The 20601-nt window shown below is 39.7% G+C and overlaps 2 protein-coding genes and 1 long non-coding RNA gene across 4 annotated transcripts in view; 2 read left to right on the top strand and 1 right to left on the bottom strand.

Moving 5' to 3' along the window:
• The window catches only part of LOC112571315 (cytochrome P450 3A24-like), a 21806-nt gene extending 9673 nt beyond the window's left edge, over positions 1-12133 (top strand). The window contains exons 1-14 of one of the 2 annotated variants that reach the window (XM_025250227.1): positions 1-308; positions 473-569; positions 5537-5589; positions 7279-7372; positions 7701-7826; positions 8340-8428; positions 8624-8775; positions 9519-9640; positions 9901-9979; positions 10229-10386; positions 10549-10637; positions 10967-11104; positions 11619-11775; positions 11959-12133. In XM_025250227.1, the coding sequence (XP_025106012.1) occupies positions 244-308; positions 473-569; positions 5537-5589; positions 7279-7372; positions 7701-7826; positions 8340-8428; positions 8624-8775; positions 9519-9640; positions 9901-9979; positions 10229-10386; positions 10549-10637; positions 10967-11104; positions 11619-11775; positions 11959-12039 (1500 nt within the window). In that variant the 5' untranslated portion in view covers positions 1-243 and the 3' untranslated portion in view covers positions 12040-12133. The remainder of the gene's footprint in view (positions 309-472; positions 570-5536; positions 5590-7278; positions 7373-7700; positions 7827-8339; positions 8429-8623; positions 8776-9518; positions 9641-9900; positions 9980-10228; positions 10387-10548; positions 10638-10966; positions 11105-11618; positions 11776-11958) is intronic. The other variant, XM_025250226.1, reaches the window with a different exon arrangement.
• Positions 9475-18542, bottom strand: LOC112571319. Its single transcript, XR_003100795.1, has 7 exons — positions 18436-18542; positions 17324-17483; positions 16858-16944; positions 13651-15875; positions 11589-11725; positions 9917-9967; positions 9475-9610 (listed from the first exon to the last, which is right to left on the bottom strand). It is a non-coding gene; the product is annotated as an uncharacterized LOC112571319 (long non-coding RNA).
• LOC112571316 (cytochrome P450 3A19-like) lies at positions 15760-20601 on the top strand. The gene is made up of 10 exons (XM_025250230.1): positions 15760-15878; positions 16195-16283; positions 16904-17055; positions 17346-17467; positions 17675-17753; positions 18126-18283; positions 18425-18513; positions 18803-18940; positions 19173-19329; positions 19719-20601. The coding sequence occupies exons 2-10, from the start codon at positions 16195-16197 to the stop codon at positions 19797-19799; spliced, it is 1065 nt and encodes a 354-aa protein (XP_025106015.1). The 5' UTR covers positions 15760-15878; the 3' UTR covers positions 19800-20601.

The raw sequence follows: 20601 nt of genomic DNA, 5'->3' as shown, positions 1-20601 counted from the left end.
TTAGTCCGGCCCTCTAAAACAATCCCAATTTCTCATGCGGCCCCTTGGGAAAATTAATTGCCCACCCCTGGTCTAGCAAACACTGCGATAGGCTGTTTGCTATGATTATTACAGTGAGAGGGTACCAGAACGAGGTCGCTAAATGGTATGGGCGGGTTCCTTGTCTCTATATAAACATTCGATCCCGTCGAGCACCAGGCCTAATCTGAACTTTCAGTCAGGAGATACAGGGACTTGCACAAGATGGAAGTGACGGACTGGAGTGTGGCTGTTGGGATAGTTGTCATGATCCTGGTACTTTTGTACATGTAAGTACAAAGTGATGACAAATATGTACAATTATTCCAAATATCATTTACATGTCTTCGAATTTCCATTTCCCTTGTATGCAGTTGGCGCTTCTAATTAAATAAGAACGTGTGTAGGGGGGAGAAGAAGTTAATAAAATGATGTGCACTATCATTTGCCTCAGGTATGGCACGTGGACATTCTCTCACTTTTCTGACCGTGACATCCCAGGACCACAGCCTGTTCCCTTTTTCGGAAACACCCTGGAAATTTGGAGGAAGGTAAGATCTAAGACATTATTAATTGGAAATATTTATTGCCATGTCTTAAGTATTGAAATAGGTAATTGATACAGACAGTCTGTACAACAGACACTATTTCTACTACCCTTGGCTAGACTCTCGGTGGGAGGTAAAGACAAGCTTGCCTCCTAAACGACTAACGGAAAGGCAGATTTGCGCTGGCGAAGCCTCATCTCTCCCCTCACTTCACTTTGCTCTTGTTATTGGAAGATATATATGTGGGTATAGATTGCTCTAAAGCAGCGGTTCTCAACCTGTGGGTCGCGACCCCCTGGGGGGTCGCGACGTGCCTACAAGGGTCGCGAAGGTGGTCATTTTTTAAAAAAAGTTCTTATACTGGTATTAGTGAAATAGTTTACATTGTGTAACCGAGTGTGCGGGGGCTCAAACTCCAAATCTCTTCTCCCTATTCAAGTACACTGTCTCGGCATGCAGTGACTTCTCACTTCCAAAACTCAAAACACAATCCCTCTCAACAATTAAGTCTCCAATCTCCCCTCTCACCTTTTGCCCTCTCTCTCTCCCCAATCTCTCATCGCTGACTACCCTCTCCCTCTCCAGTCACACCTCTCTCTTTGTTTTTAAACATCTAAAAGGCACGCATTCAGGAAACGTCCATCATTCACACCCTTTCATTCGCACGTGCTCAGTCCTAGTACTCGATAGGTCCCTGACAGAAGGCCATGACCAGACAATGCGCTGCGACTGGATAAAGACAGCAGTTTTAATCAAAATTTTGGATGCAAGTACACGTGTTTGTCCTGAAGAAGATAGCCATGGATAAATTTGTGCTGCGAAAAGGAACTGATTGCGGTGGTTTTTTGAAAAGAAAAAGTGAAGAAACGAGCGATGTGCAAGTTTTGGGTGCTGGAGCCGATGAAAAACCAGAAAGGCCTGCTACGAAAGTAAGAAAGTATGACAATGAATACTTGAAAACGGGTTTTACAAACATTATTGTTGATGGTAAAGAACGGCCACAGTGTGTTGTTTGCCTCGCAATATTAGCTCCAGAGAGTATGAAGCCAAACAAACTACGGCGCCATTTGGAAACTCAGCATGCGGAATTAGCTTGCAAACCTCTCGAATTTTGAACGAAAATTGCAAGAATACAAAAGAGACAAAAAACATTTGTCTCACATACATCAATTCCTAAGAAAGCTTTGATGGCTTCGTATCAAGTTTCCTATCGCATTGCTCAAAACAAAAAAGCACATACGATCGGAGAGTCATTAATATTGCCTGCAGCAATGGACATTGTAGGGACCATGATAGGAGAAGATGCTGCTACGCAACTGCAAGCCATTCCTTTGTCAAATGACACAGTTCGCCGAAGAATAACTGAGATATCTGAAGACGTGTCTGATCAGTTGATCAGTCGTATAAAAAGCAAAAATTTTGCTTTGCAGTTAGATGAAGCTACTGACACTGCAGGTGACTCACATTTGATTGCTTACATTCGTTACGTGTGGGAAAATAATCTTCTGGAAGACTTTTTATTTTGCAAGAAAATTGAACGCAGAGCAACAGCCCAAGATTTTTTTGGGATTGTCGATGACTTCCTTAAGGACCAAGGCATTTCCTGGAGTTCCTGAGTCGGCTTGTGCCCCTGCAATGGCTGGAAAGAAACAAGGGTTGCAATCTCTTATTAAAAAGGTTGCTCCAGATGTAGTTTGGACTCACTGCATGATCCACCGTGAAGTTCTAGCTTCCAAAGATTTGAGTGTTGAGTTGAACACAGTGCTAACAGATGTCATAAAAATGTTGAACTTTGTGAAGAACAGTTCTGCCAGATCTCGCCTGTTTTCTCTGATATGTCAAGACATGGGAGCCGACTATGACGCCTTGCTCTATTACTGCGAATCAAGGTGGTTGTCGCGTGGAAAAGCTGTCGCAAGAGTCTTTGAATTGCGGGAAGAATTGTGGGTGTTTCTGAAGGAGAACTCTTTCAACAAGGCTGACCTGCTTAAGAACGACCGATGGCTGCTGCTAATGGCATATTTATCGACATATTTGAGAAGCTGAACGTTTGAATACTTCTATGCAAGGAAGGACACCACCATATTAAAACAACTGACAAGATGAATGCTTTCGTCCGAAAAATTTCGTTGTGGACGCAAAAGATACGCAAGGAAATATTTTTGATATGTTTCCGTGCTGGTGTAAGTGCAAGGCTGACAACTTGAATCTTGATCAGGTGAAGAAGGTAATTATTGCCCATCTAAACGGACTGCAAGAAAGGTTTCAGCATTATTTCGCTGAATTGATGTGACTAAATACGATTGGATTCGTAATCCATTTCTGGCTGATCCTAGCACAAGCGGGTTGTCCACGCAAGAAGAAGAGCAGCTCATCGACCTTTCGAGTGACCAATCCCTGAAAATGGTCTTCAAACAACACCAGTGCCAACATTCTGGATTAGCATCAACGGTGAATATCCTCTCCTTTCTGAGAAAGCAATGAAAGTTCTGCTGCCATTTTCAACTCGTATATGTGTGAGCAAGGATTTTCAGCATTGGCAGCACTGAAGTCGAAATACAGAAATCGTGTGGACGCAGAGGCTGAGCTGCGAATAGCAGTGGGTACGAACATCGCACACAGGTTCGCTTCTCTGTGCAACAGCAAGCAGGCTCAACCTTCTCATTAATCAAAGTGAGTGTCCAATAAAATAATATTTATTAGCTTTAGTAAAATTTCATTAACAGTTATACTTCTTGCAGATACGAACTTTGCTCTTCCGTTGTTGAATTGCATTGATTTCCTCGACGCGGCGTTCGAGGTTAGCTAAAGCTGCCCCCCCCCCCCGCTCTTCCACGACCTAGCCGGCTAAGGGGGGTCGCGGACGTACCGGTGTTCGTCAGGGGGGTCGCCACATGTAAAAGGTTGAGAACCGCTGCTCTAAAGTGTATTTACTTTTCATTATCCATGCTTGCCTTTATCGCCTCATGTACTTGAAGAGGCAAGTCTATGCCTCAGTAGTTCTTTGTTCTACTCCTAAACAAGTCTTAACAAACTCATCTGTATTACTTCTCTATACATATTTCCTTCTCTTTAACTCCACACTCGAATGTCTATCTCACATCGATTATCTCAACTTCGCCAACTACGTCTGACCGATTCGATCATTTCGCCACACATTAGATCGTTGACAATGCCAGAAATAAAACATAAATGTAGAATAAAATAAGTAGAGAATAGGTTTATGTATGTTACCTTGGCTAGGCCGAAGATTACTTCTTAAACGTCGACTTCTAAGCGTATTCCGTTAACACACAAGTCAGCTTCCTTCAGCCGTCATGTCAGCCAGTGTCGTCTGCTTCTTCTATTTTCACTAGAGTGAACTCCCCTTGTCCAATGTTTATTTCGACGTCCGCGCTTTTTATCCTAGTCATAAACAGTCGCATATGCAGCCAAACCTGACAATACGCTATACAAATCTTTTATTATTATTATTATTATTATTATTATTATTATTATTATTATTATTATTATTATTATTGCTGCTTTAAGATTTTACTTCTGGTTCCACCTCAAACTATGCTACGAAACTACGAAATAACCGACTACGTGATATACTTTTGGACTTCATATTTTGAAAGCATTCTACGATAGAAGAGAAACTGAGAATGTCAGAAAGAAGAAGGAAAAATAAAAACTAGCGACATAATTTGCATAATTTCTTCACTGAAATATTTGTGAGTGCTATGAAGTGTCAACCCGATAAAGGTACCTCAGGTGCACAAAATTTCACTACAGTCAAATCTCCCTACTATGCCACCTACCGGGACCGAGCAAAAGTGGCATAGTAGCGAGAGTGGCATAATACGGAGGGTTCGTAAAAACGGCTTTATTTGCTTAAGTTACCCGTCGGTCCAAAGCTCTCAAGAATCGTCGGCTGGCGCTAGCTATCTCCTCTCATTCTCCCCCTCACCTCTTCATCCTCTACCCCTCCCAACCACATCCACGCACCTGAATCCTGTCGCTAGTCGACCCCCTTCCGCTCTCCCTCTGTCACGTGACTGTCACCCGGCCAGCGACCACCCCCCATCGCCAGCCTCCACCCTCCCTGTGTGCTATGTTCCATCCCCACTAACTGCGATGTCCCACACTACCATACAGTATAGTAATCGAGCACTGCGCGGAATTTCACAACTTGTGTCTTTTAACAGTCACAAAAAAGTGGCATAGTAGCGAGAGTCTGGGGCGGCATAGTAAATTTTTTTTTACATTGAATTTATAGTCGGGACCGAGCAAAAGTGGCATAGTACCGAGAGTGGCATAGTAGCGGGGTGGCATAGTAGAGAGATTTGACTGTATTTTGCTACACTGCCGGCGGGCATGAATACACTGAACTCGGCGAAGTGTTAGATCAAATGTTGAGACAAATATTACAGCTGGAAAAGGTTAGCAATACAAACAAGGCGAGATTGTTAATTATTATTATTAGAACACTTGGTAACAGAAAGCTAACTGGGTAGGCTGGGTAGTTGTTATAAAGCAAACAAAGTCGATGTAAAAGTTTCCTCAATAGTTGTCACTGTATCAGCCCATCAGTGCTCCCTTTGAGTCGTCCATAATTCGTGTTTTTTCTCATCTTTCAAAAGCATAATGATACAGCCGAAGATCGATGTGCATTAAAACGATCTATTGATACACCGAAGATTTTGCACGAATATCTAAGTATTCACATGTAAAACATTTTGTATTCAGCCTTTTGTTACTAATTTGCTAGACCTATGGGCATTTTTATGAATGAAAAGACACGAGGTACTATGCACACCCATCAAGACAGAGTTGTCCACTGTAGCTCGGTCTGTCATTCTCCTAAATATAAGTGTGTAGGTCTAAGCTCAGAAATCACAAAGTAATCTGAAAGAGACACAAACTATAAAATCTGGTTTATCTGAGAATGTTATCTGTAATAAGTTGTCGGTGGAACATGATTACAGGGCGTGATCGAAGTTGCACGAGACTGGCATAGACAGTACGGGAAAACCATTGGGTAAGCTTTTTTTTTTCACAGGCTTGAGTCTTTTACATAAGTGTGGATATTAAAATAATTCTCTGACTGGATATTAAACTAACGCTAAGGGCATTTTCATTCCTCATCATAGTGCCCATGGAGACTTTACACGTGCACGGTCTCTAAAATAGTCCCTTTGGTCACGGCTCACTAGTCACATATCAATAGTTGTGATCAGCCAATGAATTAACCGACAAACGGATGTCAAACGTTTTCAACCACTTAGGCGGTCTGCTGTCTGCTGTACGCGCACCTTGAAGGTGTTGTCCAGCTCGTCTACCAGATGTGACTGTCAGTTAACATCAGTTGACAGCCGAAAGTTTCACGCTTTAACGACATTGAAGTGAAATTGAAGAAGTACTCCTTAAACGGATCTAGATCATTTATCATGAGAGGAGAAAAACCAGATGGAAAGACGACTCTTAACCATAATGGCCAACATGGTTTAAGACTTTCTGTTTATACATTACAAAGAAAAAGCTCTCTTCGTCCTTTTACTGGTAGTAGTCGTTGTGGGGAGTACATGGATAAATGCCCCAGGTGACAGGGTCCCCACTCAGGTGTCTTAATTGGGTGATAGCAGGTGCACCACGTGACGATCAGCCCACTCCTTCAGTTCGTCCTCTGGCCACCGCAACGTTCAGCTCCTTTCAAGACAGTCCTCGGCAGAGTGTTGTGGAGGGTCACATGACCAAATCAAATTAGCTTACTTTGCTTTATTGTCGCAAATAATGGCTTATGGCAGCGGTTCTCAACCTTTCACTTGTGACGCCCCCTGACGAACAAAGGGACGTTTGAGAACCGCGGCTTTATGGTGTCCTATAAATGTGTCAGTCATGCTTTGTCCCATGTAATTTGTCTTTTCTCTCAGTACGAGATACTAAACACATTCCCCAGGCTAAGGTGACCAGATGTCCCGCTTTTGACCTCGTGTCCCGCCTGCTCATAAAATGTCCGGGCGGGACTCCCAATGTCCCGCTTTCTGGCAAGTCTCTCAAATGCCCCGCATGTCTTTAAAAATCTGATTACCGTACACTGATTCGCATCCACGCCTTTGGTTTTGGTGTTGTCTTGTTGATCCCGATTTACTTTTCGTTGCTCTGCGGGCTCCGGTGTTTGACCCGTGACGATAATGACCTGATGGCCGACATCTTATTGCACGCGCCGCTGGTACATCGCCGGTGGTCGTCTGCTCGTTCCTCTTAAGGTGTCAGCTTCTTTGGTTGCGGTTGTCCGAGTTGAAATGATTCATACAATAAATATATATGTATTTCCCTACAGGATTTCCACATTTCTGACAGATAATTCATGGGAGTGGGTTACATTCGTAAATAAATCACGGAACTTTGTGTTTCAAACATCGAGAACTCAAGTGACGATCACCCTTTTGCAGGTTTCATATGATAACATTTTTTCATACTCTCAGGATTACTCAATATCTTCCCATTATTCTCCTGATATCACTGACCTTATTGTCTGGAGTCGTTACCGTTACATCTACAGTGATGATGATATTATTATTATTATTATTATTATTATTATTATTATTATTATTATTATTATTATTATTATTATTATTATTATTATTATTATTATTATTATGTGCATAATGCTTCTTTATTTGGTATGCTCTGAAGTTCCAATCTGTATTTAATTCTGTTGCCAAAGCGTCTACTTCATGAGCAATCCAGTCCTATTCACAACAGACATAGAAATTATGAAGGAGGTGTTCGTCAAAGATTTCACCAACTTTACAAACAGGGTAATGTAAACATTTCACATCGCTTATTGTTAGCTAGGCTGGGCGGTATACATTTAAAATTAAATATAGTATGAAGAAAAGGTGTGGATGTGGGAGTAAAATAAAATCTGGAAAAGAAATACCAGTTTTTAGAAGTAAACACAAAAAGTGTAAGTAATTTCATGGCTTTCTGTTAAGAAGACTCCACAAAACGAGGACAACGAAGAACTCAGTGTTGTATTAATCTGATAAATAAAAGATAAAGACGATGAATGCAAGGAGTCATGTGACTTCTATAATACTTTTAACAGCTTTCAATAATATGTGTTTTAAAAAAATCTGTGAGCAGGGAGATATTCCCAATAGAGAAAAACCGTACCCAATGGAGTTCAGTCTGGCATTTGCAAAAGATGACACATGGCGGCGGTTACGCCACACTATGACCCCGACATTCAGCACTGGCAAGTTGAGACTGGTCAGCAACTCACTGATAACTCTCTAATGAAAAATAGGACTTGTTGTTTGATGTTTGTAGTTTGTTTACCCACCACTGACTGCATCTGGGCACTTCTAATATAAGCCGATAGAGTCAAGTGCGTGTGTGTGTGTGAGAGATAGAAAGAGAGAGACTAATACAAAGCATTTGATAGAGAGGGAAGGGTAGAGCGAGAAAACGAGAGATGTGAAGTGAACTATAGCAATATCTCTTGATATTATATGCAAGATAATTATATTTGTCTAATTCTTGTGTTTATTGCACTCGGCGAATTTGACTAAATCACCTCCGACAAAGATTTTTTTTATTTATAGATATTTATGTATTTATTTATTAACCTACTATTCTTCTTGTTTCTAATCACCCTGAGTGGATCATAGAGCCGCAACTACTAACCTACTAGGATAACTACTTACAGATGGCTTGTACTTAGTAATTCACTATACTGCCTACTTACAGATGGTCTTTACTTACTCACTATACTACTTACAGATGGATCCACACATCAGCCGGTGTTGCGAGGGCCTGTCTCGCTTTCTGCAGAGGCTGACTGAGAAAGGAGAGCTTGTCGATGTCAAAAGGTCTGTGAAAGTCATCTTTTTTATTTTTTTTAATTCTCTTTTCTGTCTGATCTTGGATTATCTGAGGCAAGAGAGCAGCTGAACCAAAGTGAGATCTCCATCGTCGCACCTTTATATAATAGCTTTGTTACTGGTGCTAGTAGACATTTAACTTCAGTGAAACCTTCACTGACCACGGCTGTCTGTGTCCACTAGGGTATTTGGAGCCTACACTATAGATGTCATTGCCGGAACAGCCTTTGGCATGGAAACAGACTTTCTGACGAATGAGAATGATGCTTTCTTGCATGCGGCTATGAACATGATAAGAAAATCGACTACTTTTGGATTTCTTGAAGGCTTTTTACGTGAGTAGAGAATATTTTAGTAAATAAGCCCCTGTCCTTACTCCTTTGAATGCACATGTGTGCGCGTGAATGTACACGTGTTCATGTTTTTTTAAATTTATATTAAAAGAGAACTCAAATGGTTCTGATAAACAATTTATTCCTGTTCTACATTGATTTTCCAACATTATACTTTGGATTGTCATGCTAAAAGCTTACGATAACAAAACAAACCATTGTTTGAAAGAAATGAATAACTACGAAATGAAAAAAAAATTATGAAACGAAATAAAATGAAGTAAAAATTATTGAATTTTATAATATTTTAAAACCTTGTCACAGCCTTTTGTGCGCAATAAGCTTGAAATCTTTTAAAGCGAGTGATTTATGATTAAAACTAATCTTCTCTGTATTCAAAGTATGCACCTGTGGAAGTGTTAGGCGACTCTGTCCAGTAGTTTCACATGAAGAAATGTTTCATTGAAAACTCCATATAAAAAACGTTGGATCTCACGGTAGTGTTTTTATAACCCAGTCTGTAACAAACCCCCATATCACTCATAAGTACGGGTCTAATGTTATTACACAGATTCCTTTCAGTGGTTTTACATGAAAGGCAATCTTGGCCTCCATTTACAGAACGGAGGATGTCATGGTGGTGCCTTTTTATCACAGTGTGAACACACCCACCAACACATCCGTGTGTCACATTCTTAGACTGTGTTCTCCTTCCACACATATCACACAGTGTCCTCTCATTGCAGTGATTTTTCCGATCCTTCGGCCAGCCTTTTCGTTTCTTGGGGTGACCAGCTCTTCAGGAGGAAAACACCTTGCTCAGTTGATTGAAAATCTTCTACAGGAAACAAAGAGCAAGGGCGAAGAGGTTAGTCATGTAACTACTGATGTAATCAAAAGGTCGTACCCGTCTTTTGTACAATTTTCTAGGAAATGTTTGACAGTTTCTCAGGAAAGGGAACCTTCGCAAATTTACTCTAAACTATGTGAAAATGTAATGATGCTAGCTAAAAACCTATTTGTCTGTACTTCACTAAGTAAACGAGAATAGTGGAAACTAGTTTAAATCTTGTATCTACCAGAGGAAAAGGAATATTATTACAAGGGAATCTACTTTAACTATTACAGGTGAAAGCAGACTTACTGCAGCTGATGCTGGATGCAGAAGCATCAGAAGCCGAGGTAGCCGCAAGGCCTCAAGACAAACGTGAGTAGTTAAAGGTTAATTAGTAAGATAAAAAGCATTTGTGTAGGACCTAGAAGCGAAAACAACGGTATCCCATCTAGGGATGAGAATTATTGCAAAAACTTGTGAAAAAGACACTGGCTGCTCTCGAACGCTTATTATTCGAACAGTTTAGCTCACAAAATTGGATACATTCTCAATTTCTAGGTTTTCAGATATATATATAGTTGATGACGTACCTCATATATATAAAATGTATGATTACCACAGATATGACAAAGACGGAAATCATCGCTCAAGGTATCATTATTTTACTGGCTGGCTATGAAACGACGGCGACGACCTTACAGTACATGGTCTACTTATTGGCCACCAATCCCGATAAGCAGGAAAAACTCTACAACGAGATCATCGCAGCTATTGGTGACGTAAGTGCACGTGACTCCCACTTAAACCGTCTTTTAATGTGCATCTGTTCATCTTGATTCGAAATACCAACACTTCATAAAACAATATCAGATATGAGCAAAACTGTTTTCCTTAAGTAAGAAAACAACAGTTACAGCATAAAAACAGACTTATTGTTCCAGGCTCCACCTACCTACGAGAATGTGATGGGCATCAAGTACCTGGACAATGCTCTTCGGGAGGCGCTGCGGTGTTTCCCCCCTGTTGTCCTGTGAGATCGTGTTTTATCTCTTACGATTATACCTTATTTGCCATCTTGTCTTCTGGCGTTTTTAATCAGTTCGCCATACACCCAAAAATCTCAGTTACTCATATTCCCTGTTATCAAGTTATTAATGAGGAATCATGTTGCCAGACGTTTTACGTTTTATGTCTCTGTTAAATGTTTGAACATAGCGATAGCTTACCCCTATCTTCGTCCACCCTGTTTCCCCGCATGTTTCCAGGGCACCCTAAGCCTAAGGGTGAAATTCATGTTTATTTTTATAAACCTGGATACTTTTTTCAAAATTACCCTCAAATTCTGAGCACTTCTTGCAGGTTTAGCCGTCAGGCAGCGGAAACGAGAACTATCAAAGGTGTTGCTATTCCAGCTGGATGTGAAATTGCTGTCAACATCTATGCTGTTATGCAAGACGAGGATTTCTTTTCCGAACCTCACAAGTTCATTCCAGAGAGGTGGGGGAAATTTTTTTTAAATAGCAAGAGCATGCTTCAAATATGCTGTCACTTAGTTTTGATCCCCTGCGGCCGTAGTTATAAACTGAGGATAATTGGATGCCCTGAGTAGAAATGGGACAACCAAAGGCAAACGAAGTTTATCTCCGAAGTTTTCAAGAGAGGGTCCAAAGTAGTAATAAAGTCCCATGGAGGCTTCTGGGTCTGGACTCAGCTTTGCAACCACTAAGACAAGATGCCTACCCCTGATTTACCCACTTTTGTCCCGCAACAACTTATTCTTGCTTTCTCACTACGATGTTTGCATTGTTAGTCGATTGATCGACCAATTTATTGATTAATTGACTGATTAATTGATCAATTGATTGAGTGATGTCCTGAAACACTCAGCATCAATGTGACTATTTAAAACACGTAATGGATTACAAGAGATTTGCATATATCTTAAAACACTAAAAAGGTCAGAAACAGTATTTATTCCTACCTTTCTCATTATCGTTTGCTGTTTTCCAAGGTTCGACGATAAAAACATCTCGACTCTGTTACGAGAGTTGGCTTTCGGGGCGGGTCCTCGTCAGTGTATCGGCATGCGACTGGCGCTGTACGAGGCCAAGATGGCGGCTGTAACGATCGTACGACGGTTCAAGTTCATTAAAGTTCCAGAAACAGTAGTAAGTAATTAGATAATATGGAAGAATGCGTGATTCGACTTGAAATGCGTGTTGGAAAAGGTGCTTTGCTTTGCAGAAGTAACTGTCTAGCTGTATACGTGAGTGATTGACAGAATGCTGGACTAGTTCTGTAGATGGGCAAATATAAAAGATTACTAAAGATTTCTATGAACTCGTTCTCAGGAAACCATCTCTTTCAAGAAGTCGGCTATGATGTCCTCGCCTATCAAGCCTATCCTCGTGGGAGCGGAACTACGCAAGTAACCAGCGAACCTCCCATCTCCGGAGACCTGGTGTAACCAGCCAACCTTCTGAGCTGCGTCCATAATGTTTACTACAAAACTATGGAAGCAAAAAAGCACGAACACCAGTCATATGGCTGGATAAATCACATTCGAAAAGAGTTACATCCCTGAGTATAGAAACAGAAACAATGCAGGTTTACAGATTTAAATTTTTCAAAAACGATAGAGGTACGAGTACACAGGCAAAGTTTGCTAGCAATTTTTCATTATTTTAGAGCCTGTTTCTGACAAATAAGTTTTTATTCTTCATCATAAAATGTGGTATTTTTTTCTTTGTTCATTCTTGCACGATGTATAAGCATTAAAATCCACCAAATCTCATATCACAGTGATGATCAATTGTGCGTAAGCCTGCTTACAAGTGTTCCTTTTGGAAATATGATTTCATATACTTAATCTCATTTGGATTTAGAAGAATGTGCAATTTCAAAGTGAAAAATGGTGGAAACAGTTTCTTTCTCTTAACTTTAATAATAGTTTTGATACTAGGACTAACTGCATAATCAGTTTGTAAACTTTATCCTTAATAAAAGATTTTTGTACTCTTCAAAGTAGTCCTGTAATACATTCAAGACTCTGTTTAATCAGTGCTGATTTATTACCAAAACTCACGTTTCCAAGCAGCAAATACACTATTTTAAGATTAAAAAACATCGTTGTAGCTACGTCTAGAGGTAGGTAAGGGTAGGCACGACCTTGCAGACGTAAGGAAGTAAGGTGACAGAGCCCTCGCTAGTCTCCGAGAAAGGATTATCGCCTCTTGCTTGCTGCCTATCCTTCTCCAACCCTCTGTGTTATCTATTATGTCTATTTTCATTTGGCAAGCCCTCCTAACGACCCTCTTCACACCTTATGCCGATGCACTACACGACACAAGTCAATATTTTCAGGAACGGAAATATATCAATGCAGCTTCCGCCATTCAAAACACGAACCATTTGCTGACAAACCAGATGCAGGTCAAATTGATTGACCTTTCTCTACCATCTTCCCGCTCGTAACACATAAAGGCGATTCTGTGGTGTTCATTTTCTGTTTTTCATGTCATCGTGTCATGAGATTTAATAAACTACTTTCGTTTAACTTCAATAATCGATTTTACGAAAATATAAACCTCGTTTGGAAGTGCAATGATCACAGTCTTTGCTTTACAAATTTTCGTCAAGTTTTTTCGCTGACAGTTACTACGCAGCGCGATACATTGGATGCCCTGACTTAAACTTTTGAACTTTAAAGAGCGGTATTGCATGAACATAAGCTTATTCATTCCTTTCATAATTATCTGCAACCTTTATGTACACATGTTTGCGGAGATTGCAGTTATCACCTTTCAAAAATAACCCCTCTTTATATTAAAATAAAAATAGAAAAAGTGACTGCTGAAATACAAAGTAAGTGCAACGATTGGAAATGTACTAAGAGTTCAGCAACCGGTAGCAATAGTAGTTTTTTTTTAGTCATTGTGCAGTCAAACAATGGAACTCTCTCCCTTTCCATAGCCGCCACCTACCCACCATTGAATCCTATAATCATGCACTGAAAACACACCTCTTCCGTAAACATTACTTACCTACGTGCAAAGGAAGGAAACCAGTGCCGGAGTGTTCGCTATTTGTATTCATGCAGCGAACCCTGTTTAACCGAGACTGGGCAAGCTGTGGCTGGCAGACATATCACTTTCATCCTATTAGTTTACGACAGACATCAAATTATGACTAAGGTCAAACACCTCTGTATAAATTCTAAATTATTGATTTACTAAATACTACGTGGCAAACGTGTAGCTCAGTTTAAAAATTACTGAAGTTTAATATAGGAAGCAACAAGTACTTGCTGTCTACTTCATGTCTGAATTTGGCTAAAACAAAGTACAAGAGTACGAGTGGAGGACTTCAAGCAAAGGACAGAGGGGTCTGTGCCTCCGTTAGAAAGTCAGCTTATGCACGTCCATTTGACAACAACCTCACAAACGGTCAGGCAAGAGGTTTAACTTGCACGAGCTGTGTCAGACCTTTGACCTCGCTGTGAACTACATCAGGAAAGAGGGACTGCTGCTAGACACACCTGACAAAATCATACACAAGATGGACATAATGGATTTGGTTGTGCCTGCCGGACTTGTTTTGCTGAGCCTCGTGCTTCTGTACATGTAAATATACAAATGACATGGTTAATGTTTTAGGTATATGGTAACAAGTATAAAATAGCAATTATCCATATGGTAGATGATAGTGATAATTAAGTATATGATAACTGCCATATATAGTAACAAGTAGGTAAATAGTAGTAGGTATATAATAACAATTTGGGAGATGGTAACATGTATATAGTGATTTACAGCATAAGCTAATACTTGGTTTCTGTTTATACTAAACATAGTTTGACATAGAAGGCAGTGACATCTTGAGTATTATGTAACTTTCATTGTCCACCAATTGTTTTCCTCCCTTGCCTCAGGTATGGCACGTGGACATACTCCCATTTTTCGAACTGTAACATCCCAGGACCACGACCTGTTCCATTTTTCGGAAACACTCTGGCGATATGGAGGAAGGCAGGTGTCTCTTAACTTTTGAAGACTAAATGTCACCGTTTGTTGTCATGTTCTCGCCCTTTGATCATATAATGTTTTTACAAACACTAAATTACAAATAAACTCACCTACATTCCTACAGGGCATCTTCGAGATAACTCGAGACTGGCATAGACAGTACGGGAAAACTTTCGGGTAAGTTGTTTCAAGAAAAATTTTTTGCATGTTTGAAAAAATGTTTAAATTGATTACATCTAAATAAATAGTGATGTATTTGATGCATGAATTTGATTGAATAACAACATTTGTAATTTACTCTGCTGTCCGTGAAGATATTGTGCATCGTCCCTCTCAGTTGTGATAGCACTAAGTAGCATCAGATGAAAATTTACACTTTAACAAGATCGAACTCAACTCTTACGTAGTCCACAAAATGTAGATACTTTATTTCTATGTTGCAAACAGCAGGTGAGATGCGGACAATTCATCGAAGCCTTAAATAATCTCATCAAAAATGTGCACATCCAATGATAATCCCTGTATTTCTTTTCTTGGTGCATCTCTATAACGAGGACACGAACACTGTGTCGTTGAGGGAAGTGTTTTGATGTGACTTGGAAGATTGAGTTGAAAAGTAGAACTGGTGAAATAATTGATTGCAACAAAATAGTAGAAACTAACTACAATGAGAGAGTATATATATATATCACAAAACACAAACAAATAAGATGTATGTCTATAATATAACAGTCAATTTTCAGTAGTTAAGCCCAGCCTGTGTTTGGTTGTACTTGTCCATTAAGCTCAGACCTTTATACTGTTTGTTTTCAAAGCTCTACTTCATGAGAAGTCCGATCTTAGTCACAGCAGACTTAGACATTGTAAAGGAGGTGTTCATAAAAGGACTTCAACAACTTCAGGAACAGGGTAATAAATCAATTTCTGAGCATTTTTCATTATCAATCCGAGACTGATAACAGCTAAAGATAATCTGATGGATTGGTGAACATTATATTTTAACCTAAAACACAATCCGAAAAGGGAAAAGGGAGTAACTTTTAACAAGGAAATTTTTTCACTGCTAATCATAAATTATATTGTTCTCTATGACCTATGCTTTCTAAATTTTTCTGTGAGCAGGGGAGTGCTCTTCTAGTTCAACCGCCATACCCGTTAAACTATAGCGTGGCTTTCACGGATGACTACACCTGGCAACGGTTACGACAGACTATGACGTCGGCATTCAACCCCGCAAGCTGAAACTGGTCAGAAAAAACTGCCATGGTTTATAAAGACAGTAGAGGATTTATTGTGTGCATACTTGTAATCTGTTGTTGTAATATTAGTCTCTGTGTGTGTGTGAGGGAGAGAGCAGAGATACAAAAGAGAGATAATGGGTTGATGTGTCTAAATATATATATATGCTTGTGCTGAAGAGAGAGGTGCGCGATGTTAATTACAATAGATGGAAATTACAAATGAAATAATCTTTTCCCAGCTTTATGTAGGATTTCCTTTTCGTCTCTACGTTTATTTCACTCGTGCATAGCAGTTCACACGAAGATTGGTTTTTATTTACAGATGGATCGACATGTCAACCGGTGTTGTGGCGCTGTATCTCGCTACCTGCAGAGACTAACTGACGAAGGACAACTCGTCCATGTCAAGCAGTTTGTAAACTGTCTTAAAGCGCGCGCGCGTGCGTGTGTGTGTGAGAGAGAGAAAGAGCTTGTATACTGTCTTTAAGCGTGTGCGCACGTTTGTGAGAGTGAGAGACTTTCCTTAACTGTAGTCGTATAAGACATCTGATTTTCACAGACATTTCCAGACATGGAAAGCAGTAAAAATGTAATGTAACTATGGAGGATACACAGTCGGTTGGATCAAACCTCTGACCATGTATGCCGTGTATCCTACATTTTGTTAAACCTGCAGAACCGATAAATTATTGTATCATATGTCTGTAAGTACTTTTCACTTTTTTTCAAGCCCAAAAATTTATATTCGAATTTTTGAATTTTCTGATATGTCTCTAAAGAATCTCTTGGCTTCTCCTATGCCTGCTTCGGACACAGAATGTAAACTGTTCTCTACGGCCATATCTCAGGTCGAGGGCAACGGAGGCGCTAAACCTCTTGCTGTAAACTCAGCTATGATGTATGTCTCTATAATAACTCTGTCACTCAGCAGATGGTGAATTCGAGTAAAGAATAATGGAGACTGAAAATGATCCACATAACAGACCTTGATTGAAGTCCTCGCTGGCTACTTTCCCTTGTCTGTCCACCAGGGTCTTTGGGGCCTACAGCTTAGATGTGATTGCTGGAACAGCTTTTGGCATGGAAACAGACTTTCTAACCAATCAAAACGACGCTATCTTGCAAGCTGCTTTGAATATTTCAGGGAAACAGTCTCATCTTGACATTCTTCAAGGATTTTTAAGTGAGTAAAATTTTTCCCATCTTTAAGCATCCGTGTGTCTGCATGAATGCGTTGGTCTGTCTGTAAGTTTGCTAGTGTGTGCGTCTCATATTTGATATTTAGTGCGTTTAAACAAAAGAAACTCAACTGAATGATTCTGAAATAACATGTCTGACATGTTTATATTGGTTTCCAACATTAGCCATTTGCATGCCAGACTAAGAGGTTCCGAGCGGGAAAAAAAAAAAAAATAAAGCTGCTGTGTGGCTACCTTATGAAATATACCTACACAACAGTGTATCTCATTGCAGTGGTGTTCCCGATCCTTCGACCACTCTTTTCATTTCTCAGCGTGAACGAGTCTTCAGCAGTGAAGGATGTCATTGGGCTGATTGAAAGCCTCATTCACGACCGGAAGAACAACAGCCAAAGCGTAAGTCACGTGGCCGCTAGCATGCAGAAAATAAACAAATATCGGCAAATTATTGAATTTTCTAAGAAAATGCACCTATCCACATTTAGAAAGAAATGCTTGTATAAAATGAGCGTGACTAAAAATGTTTTTTAAATGTTCATTACTTAGTACAAGAAAATTGTAAAATCTACTTTAAACGTGTAAATATTTAGGTTATTATTGCAGGAAAGAGCTGATTTCCTACAGCTTATGTTGGACGCAGAGGCATCAGAAGCAGAGGTAGCCGCAAGACCTCAAGATAAACGTGAGTAACATTGGGTTTCTTGCCATCTGAGGACAATTGTGTAAGTGTGATGTTCTCTCAAGCAGGAATGAAACGATCGGAAAGACGCACGTCCTAATGTCTTCGCCAAAATTATTTACACTCGCAATTTACAGATTCGCGAAGCAAACGATACAAATTTGTTTTTCTAAACAACTGCTCAAAGAGAAGTGACATTTTTTTTTTTGTATTTTCAGTCTATTCCATTTTTTATTACGGTGAAATATATTCTTTATTACAAAGCCATACTTTACGAAAATGAATCTGAGTATTGTTACTACGAAATAAAATACTGTTTTAATGGTCTTCATACGTTTGCGAGCTTTTAATCATAGATTGCATGGTGTGCCTCAGATATGACGAAGGTTGAAATCATCGCACAAGGTATCACCATTTTACTTGGTGGCTACGATACGACGGCGACGACCTTACAGTACCTGACCTACTTACTGGCCCTCAATCCCGACAGGCAGGAAAAACTATACCACGAGATCATCGCAGCTATTGGCCATGTAAGCACAAGTTTTTCAAATAACTGTACATACTAATTCTTTGTCTTGGAAAGCCCACTGGACATCAGTTTGCGAAATTGGCATAAAACACAAAGACTATTATATTTATTAGTATTTTTCAAATCAGACTTACTGTTCCAGGCCGCACCTACCTATAATAATGTGATGAGCATCAAGTATTTGGACAACTGTGTTTGGGAGGCGCTGCGCTGTTTCCCTCCTGCTGTCACGTGAGATTATAGTTTATCTCAAATGATTGCATTTTCTCGTCAGTTTGTCTTCTTGCTTATTCTCTCGTTGCTCTGTCATTCCATGCCATTTTGAAGGTGATGTAAAAGTTATTTTACCAGATAAAACTGAACAAAAAAAAAATATTTCGTGGAAACAGATGTTTTAATTCAGCTGTACCCTACCTCCCTGGACCTTCATTACCTGCCGTATATACTTCTCTACTTACTATATACTTACCTGTATACATCTATATACTTCCCTTACTTATTTGGCAATAACGTCTTTCAGGATTATTCGTGTGGCAGCAGAGACGAGAACCATCAAAGGCGTGCTCATTCCAGCTGGAATCTGCATTGCTGCTCTTTTGTATGTCATTATGCAAGACGAAGAGAACTTTCCAGAACCTCACAGGTTCATTCCAGAGAGGTAGGAACACCAAACAACAAGATACAGGCGAGAACAAGCTTGCCTTTTCGCGTGCAAACGTCATAAAGACAGAATGATACCGCCCTTGTCAATCTTGTACGAGCAGTCAGCGAAGGTGCTCTGTAAATACCTAGCAAACAAATTAGCATTCAGACAATGTATCTGCTAGCTATAAGTCAACATGCTTGTTTGAGGAAAAGCTGCGAAGCAGTGTATGTTTGTATTTTCTCAGATTCGATGACAACAGCATCCCGACTCTGTTGCGGGAGTTGGCCTTCGGGGCGGGGCCTCGTCAGTGTCTTTGCATGCGACTGGCGCTGTACGAGGCTAAGATGGTGGCCGTCACACTCATTCGACGGTTCAGGTTCATTAAAGTGCCTGAGACACCCGTGAGTACTTTTAAGCACAACAATAATGTGTGGTGTCGCATGTCAATGATAGCCCTATGTATCAGATGACTAAAACAGCAAGGGACCACATGGGTAGCTTAGCCAGACAAACAACCTGAGTCATGTTAGAAATATTTCCATCGACTCATCAGCTTCTGTTTTGTTTGTGCTAGACTTTTGTCTAAATCTTTCTACGGTATAGAAAAACTAATATATGTTTTACATTTGTCTGAGAGTCAGTGAATGAGTTAGACAGTGAATAAGTCGTTATAAACAGATTCTGTAAGAAATCACCAACCTAATGAATGAAAGAATACACGCTAACAGTTACACAATCTTATTTAAAACACTATTTTTGTGATTATAAAAACTTAAATTTTTTTTCTTAGGAGACTATTTCTTTGAACAAGTTTTCATGGATGTCCTTCCCTGACAAGCCCATCTTCGTGCGGGCGGAAGCACGGAACTAACCAGGAAACCTCAGCTCTCTCGAGACTTACAATAACTAGAAAGCCTATAGAATTTTCCTGAATCATACAGTAATCAGTAAACCTTCACCATTCTCTTAACTAAGGAATTATATATTTTTAAAATCTAACGATTGAAAATCTGCGGATGACAAATACGAGATGCATGTCATATTAGTAGTAGCACGAATTTATCAAGTGTATTTCCCCATGTAGACGCAGGCTTAAATCCATACCACACCTGTAATCCTTTGCACTTGGCTCTCACGCAGTGTGATAACAGGCATACCATGCAATTAAAAACATTTATAAATAATTTCTAGATAAAGTTTTTCTGTCACACCCACAAATTGTAAACATGTTTTTCATTGACTTGTTTTCTATAAAAGTATCCTTACTGTCATCAATATTTCGCTACACATGTCAAATATTTGTTCTTCTTAATCATTTGTGTTTTGGAAAATTTCGAGGGACTTTGTTTTATTCAAGTAATAACACTTTTATTTCTCAAGAAATCTTCACCTATAATTTGTCGAAGAAAACAATAAACTACCAGAGATAAAGGAAGAAGTACAGTATATGTTTTTCGCAGGCAACACTGAATAATTTTAAGGCTGACAGGGCATTCTTGGTTTTGTAAGTCCTGCACGGTATGACATTGAGAAGACATAGGCAAGAACCGAATTTTCTTTTATTTCATTCACTTTGTAAGAGAGCAAACATCAATGAAATTATTTACCTTAAGTGGCGACATAATTAACCTGTAGCCGACCTCCCAGACTTGCAGACCTTCGTTAAGTATACT

Source organism: Pomacea canaliculata, linkage group LG8 (assembly GCF_003073045.1).
Source record: "Pomacea canaliculata isolate SZHN2017 linkage group LG8, ASM307304v1, whole genome shotgun sequence".
Classification (NCBI taxonomy): Eukaryota; Metazoa; Mollusca; class Gastropoda; order Architaenioglossa; family Ampullariidae; genus Pomacea; species Pomacea canaliculata.
Note: the sequence above shows the minus strand (reverse complement) of the source record. Positions and strands in the feature narration are given on the sequence as shown.

Excerpts from the sequence above, each read along its gene's own strand:
- LOC112571316 (XM_025250230.1), top strand. The coding sequence starts at position 16,195 with ATGGATCGACATGTCAACCGGTGTTGTGGCGCTGTATCTCGCTACCTG. Across the intron at positions 16,284-16,903 it reads CAACTCGTCCATGTCAAGCA|GGTCTTTGGGGCCTACAGCT; the intron begins GTTTGTAAACTG and ends TCTGTCCACCAG. Across the intron at positions 18,941-19,172 it reads CACAGGTTCATTCCAGAGAG|ATTCGATGACAACAGCATCC; the intron begins GTAGGAACACCA and ends GTATTTTCTCAG.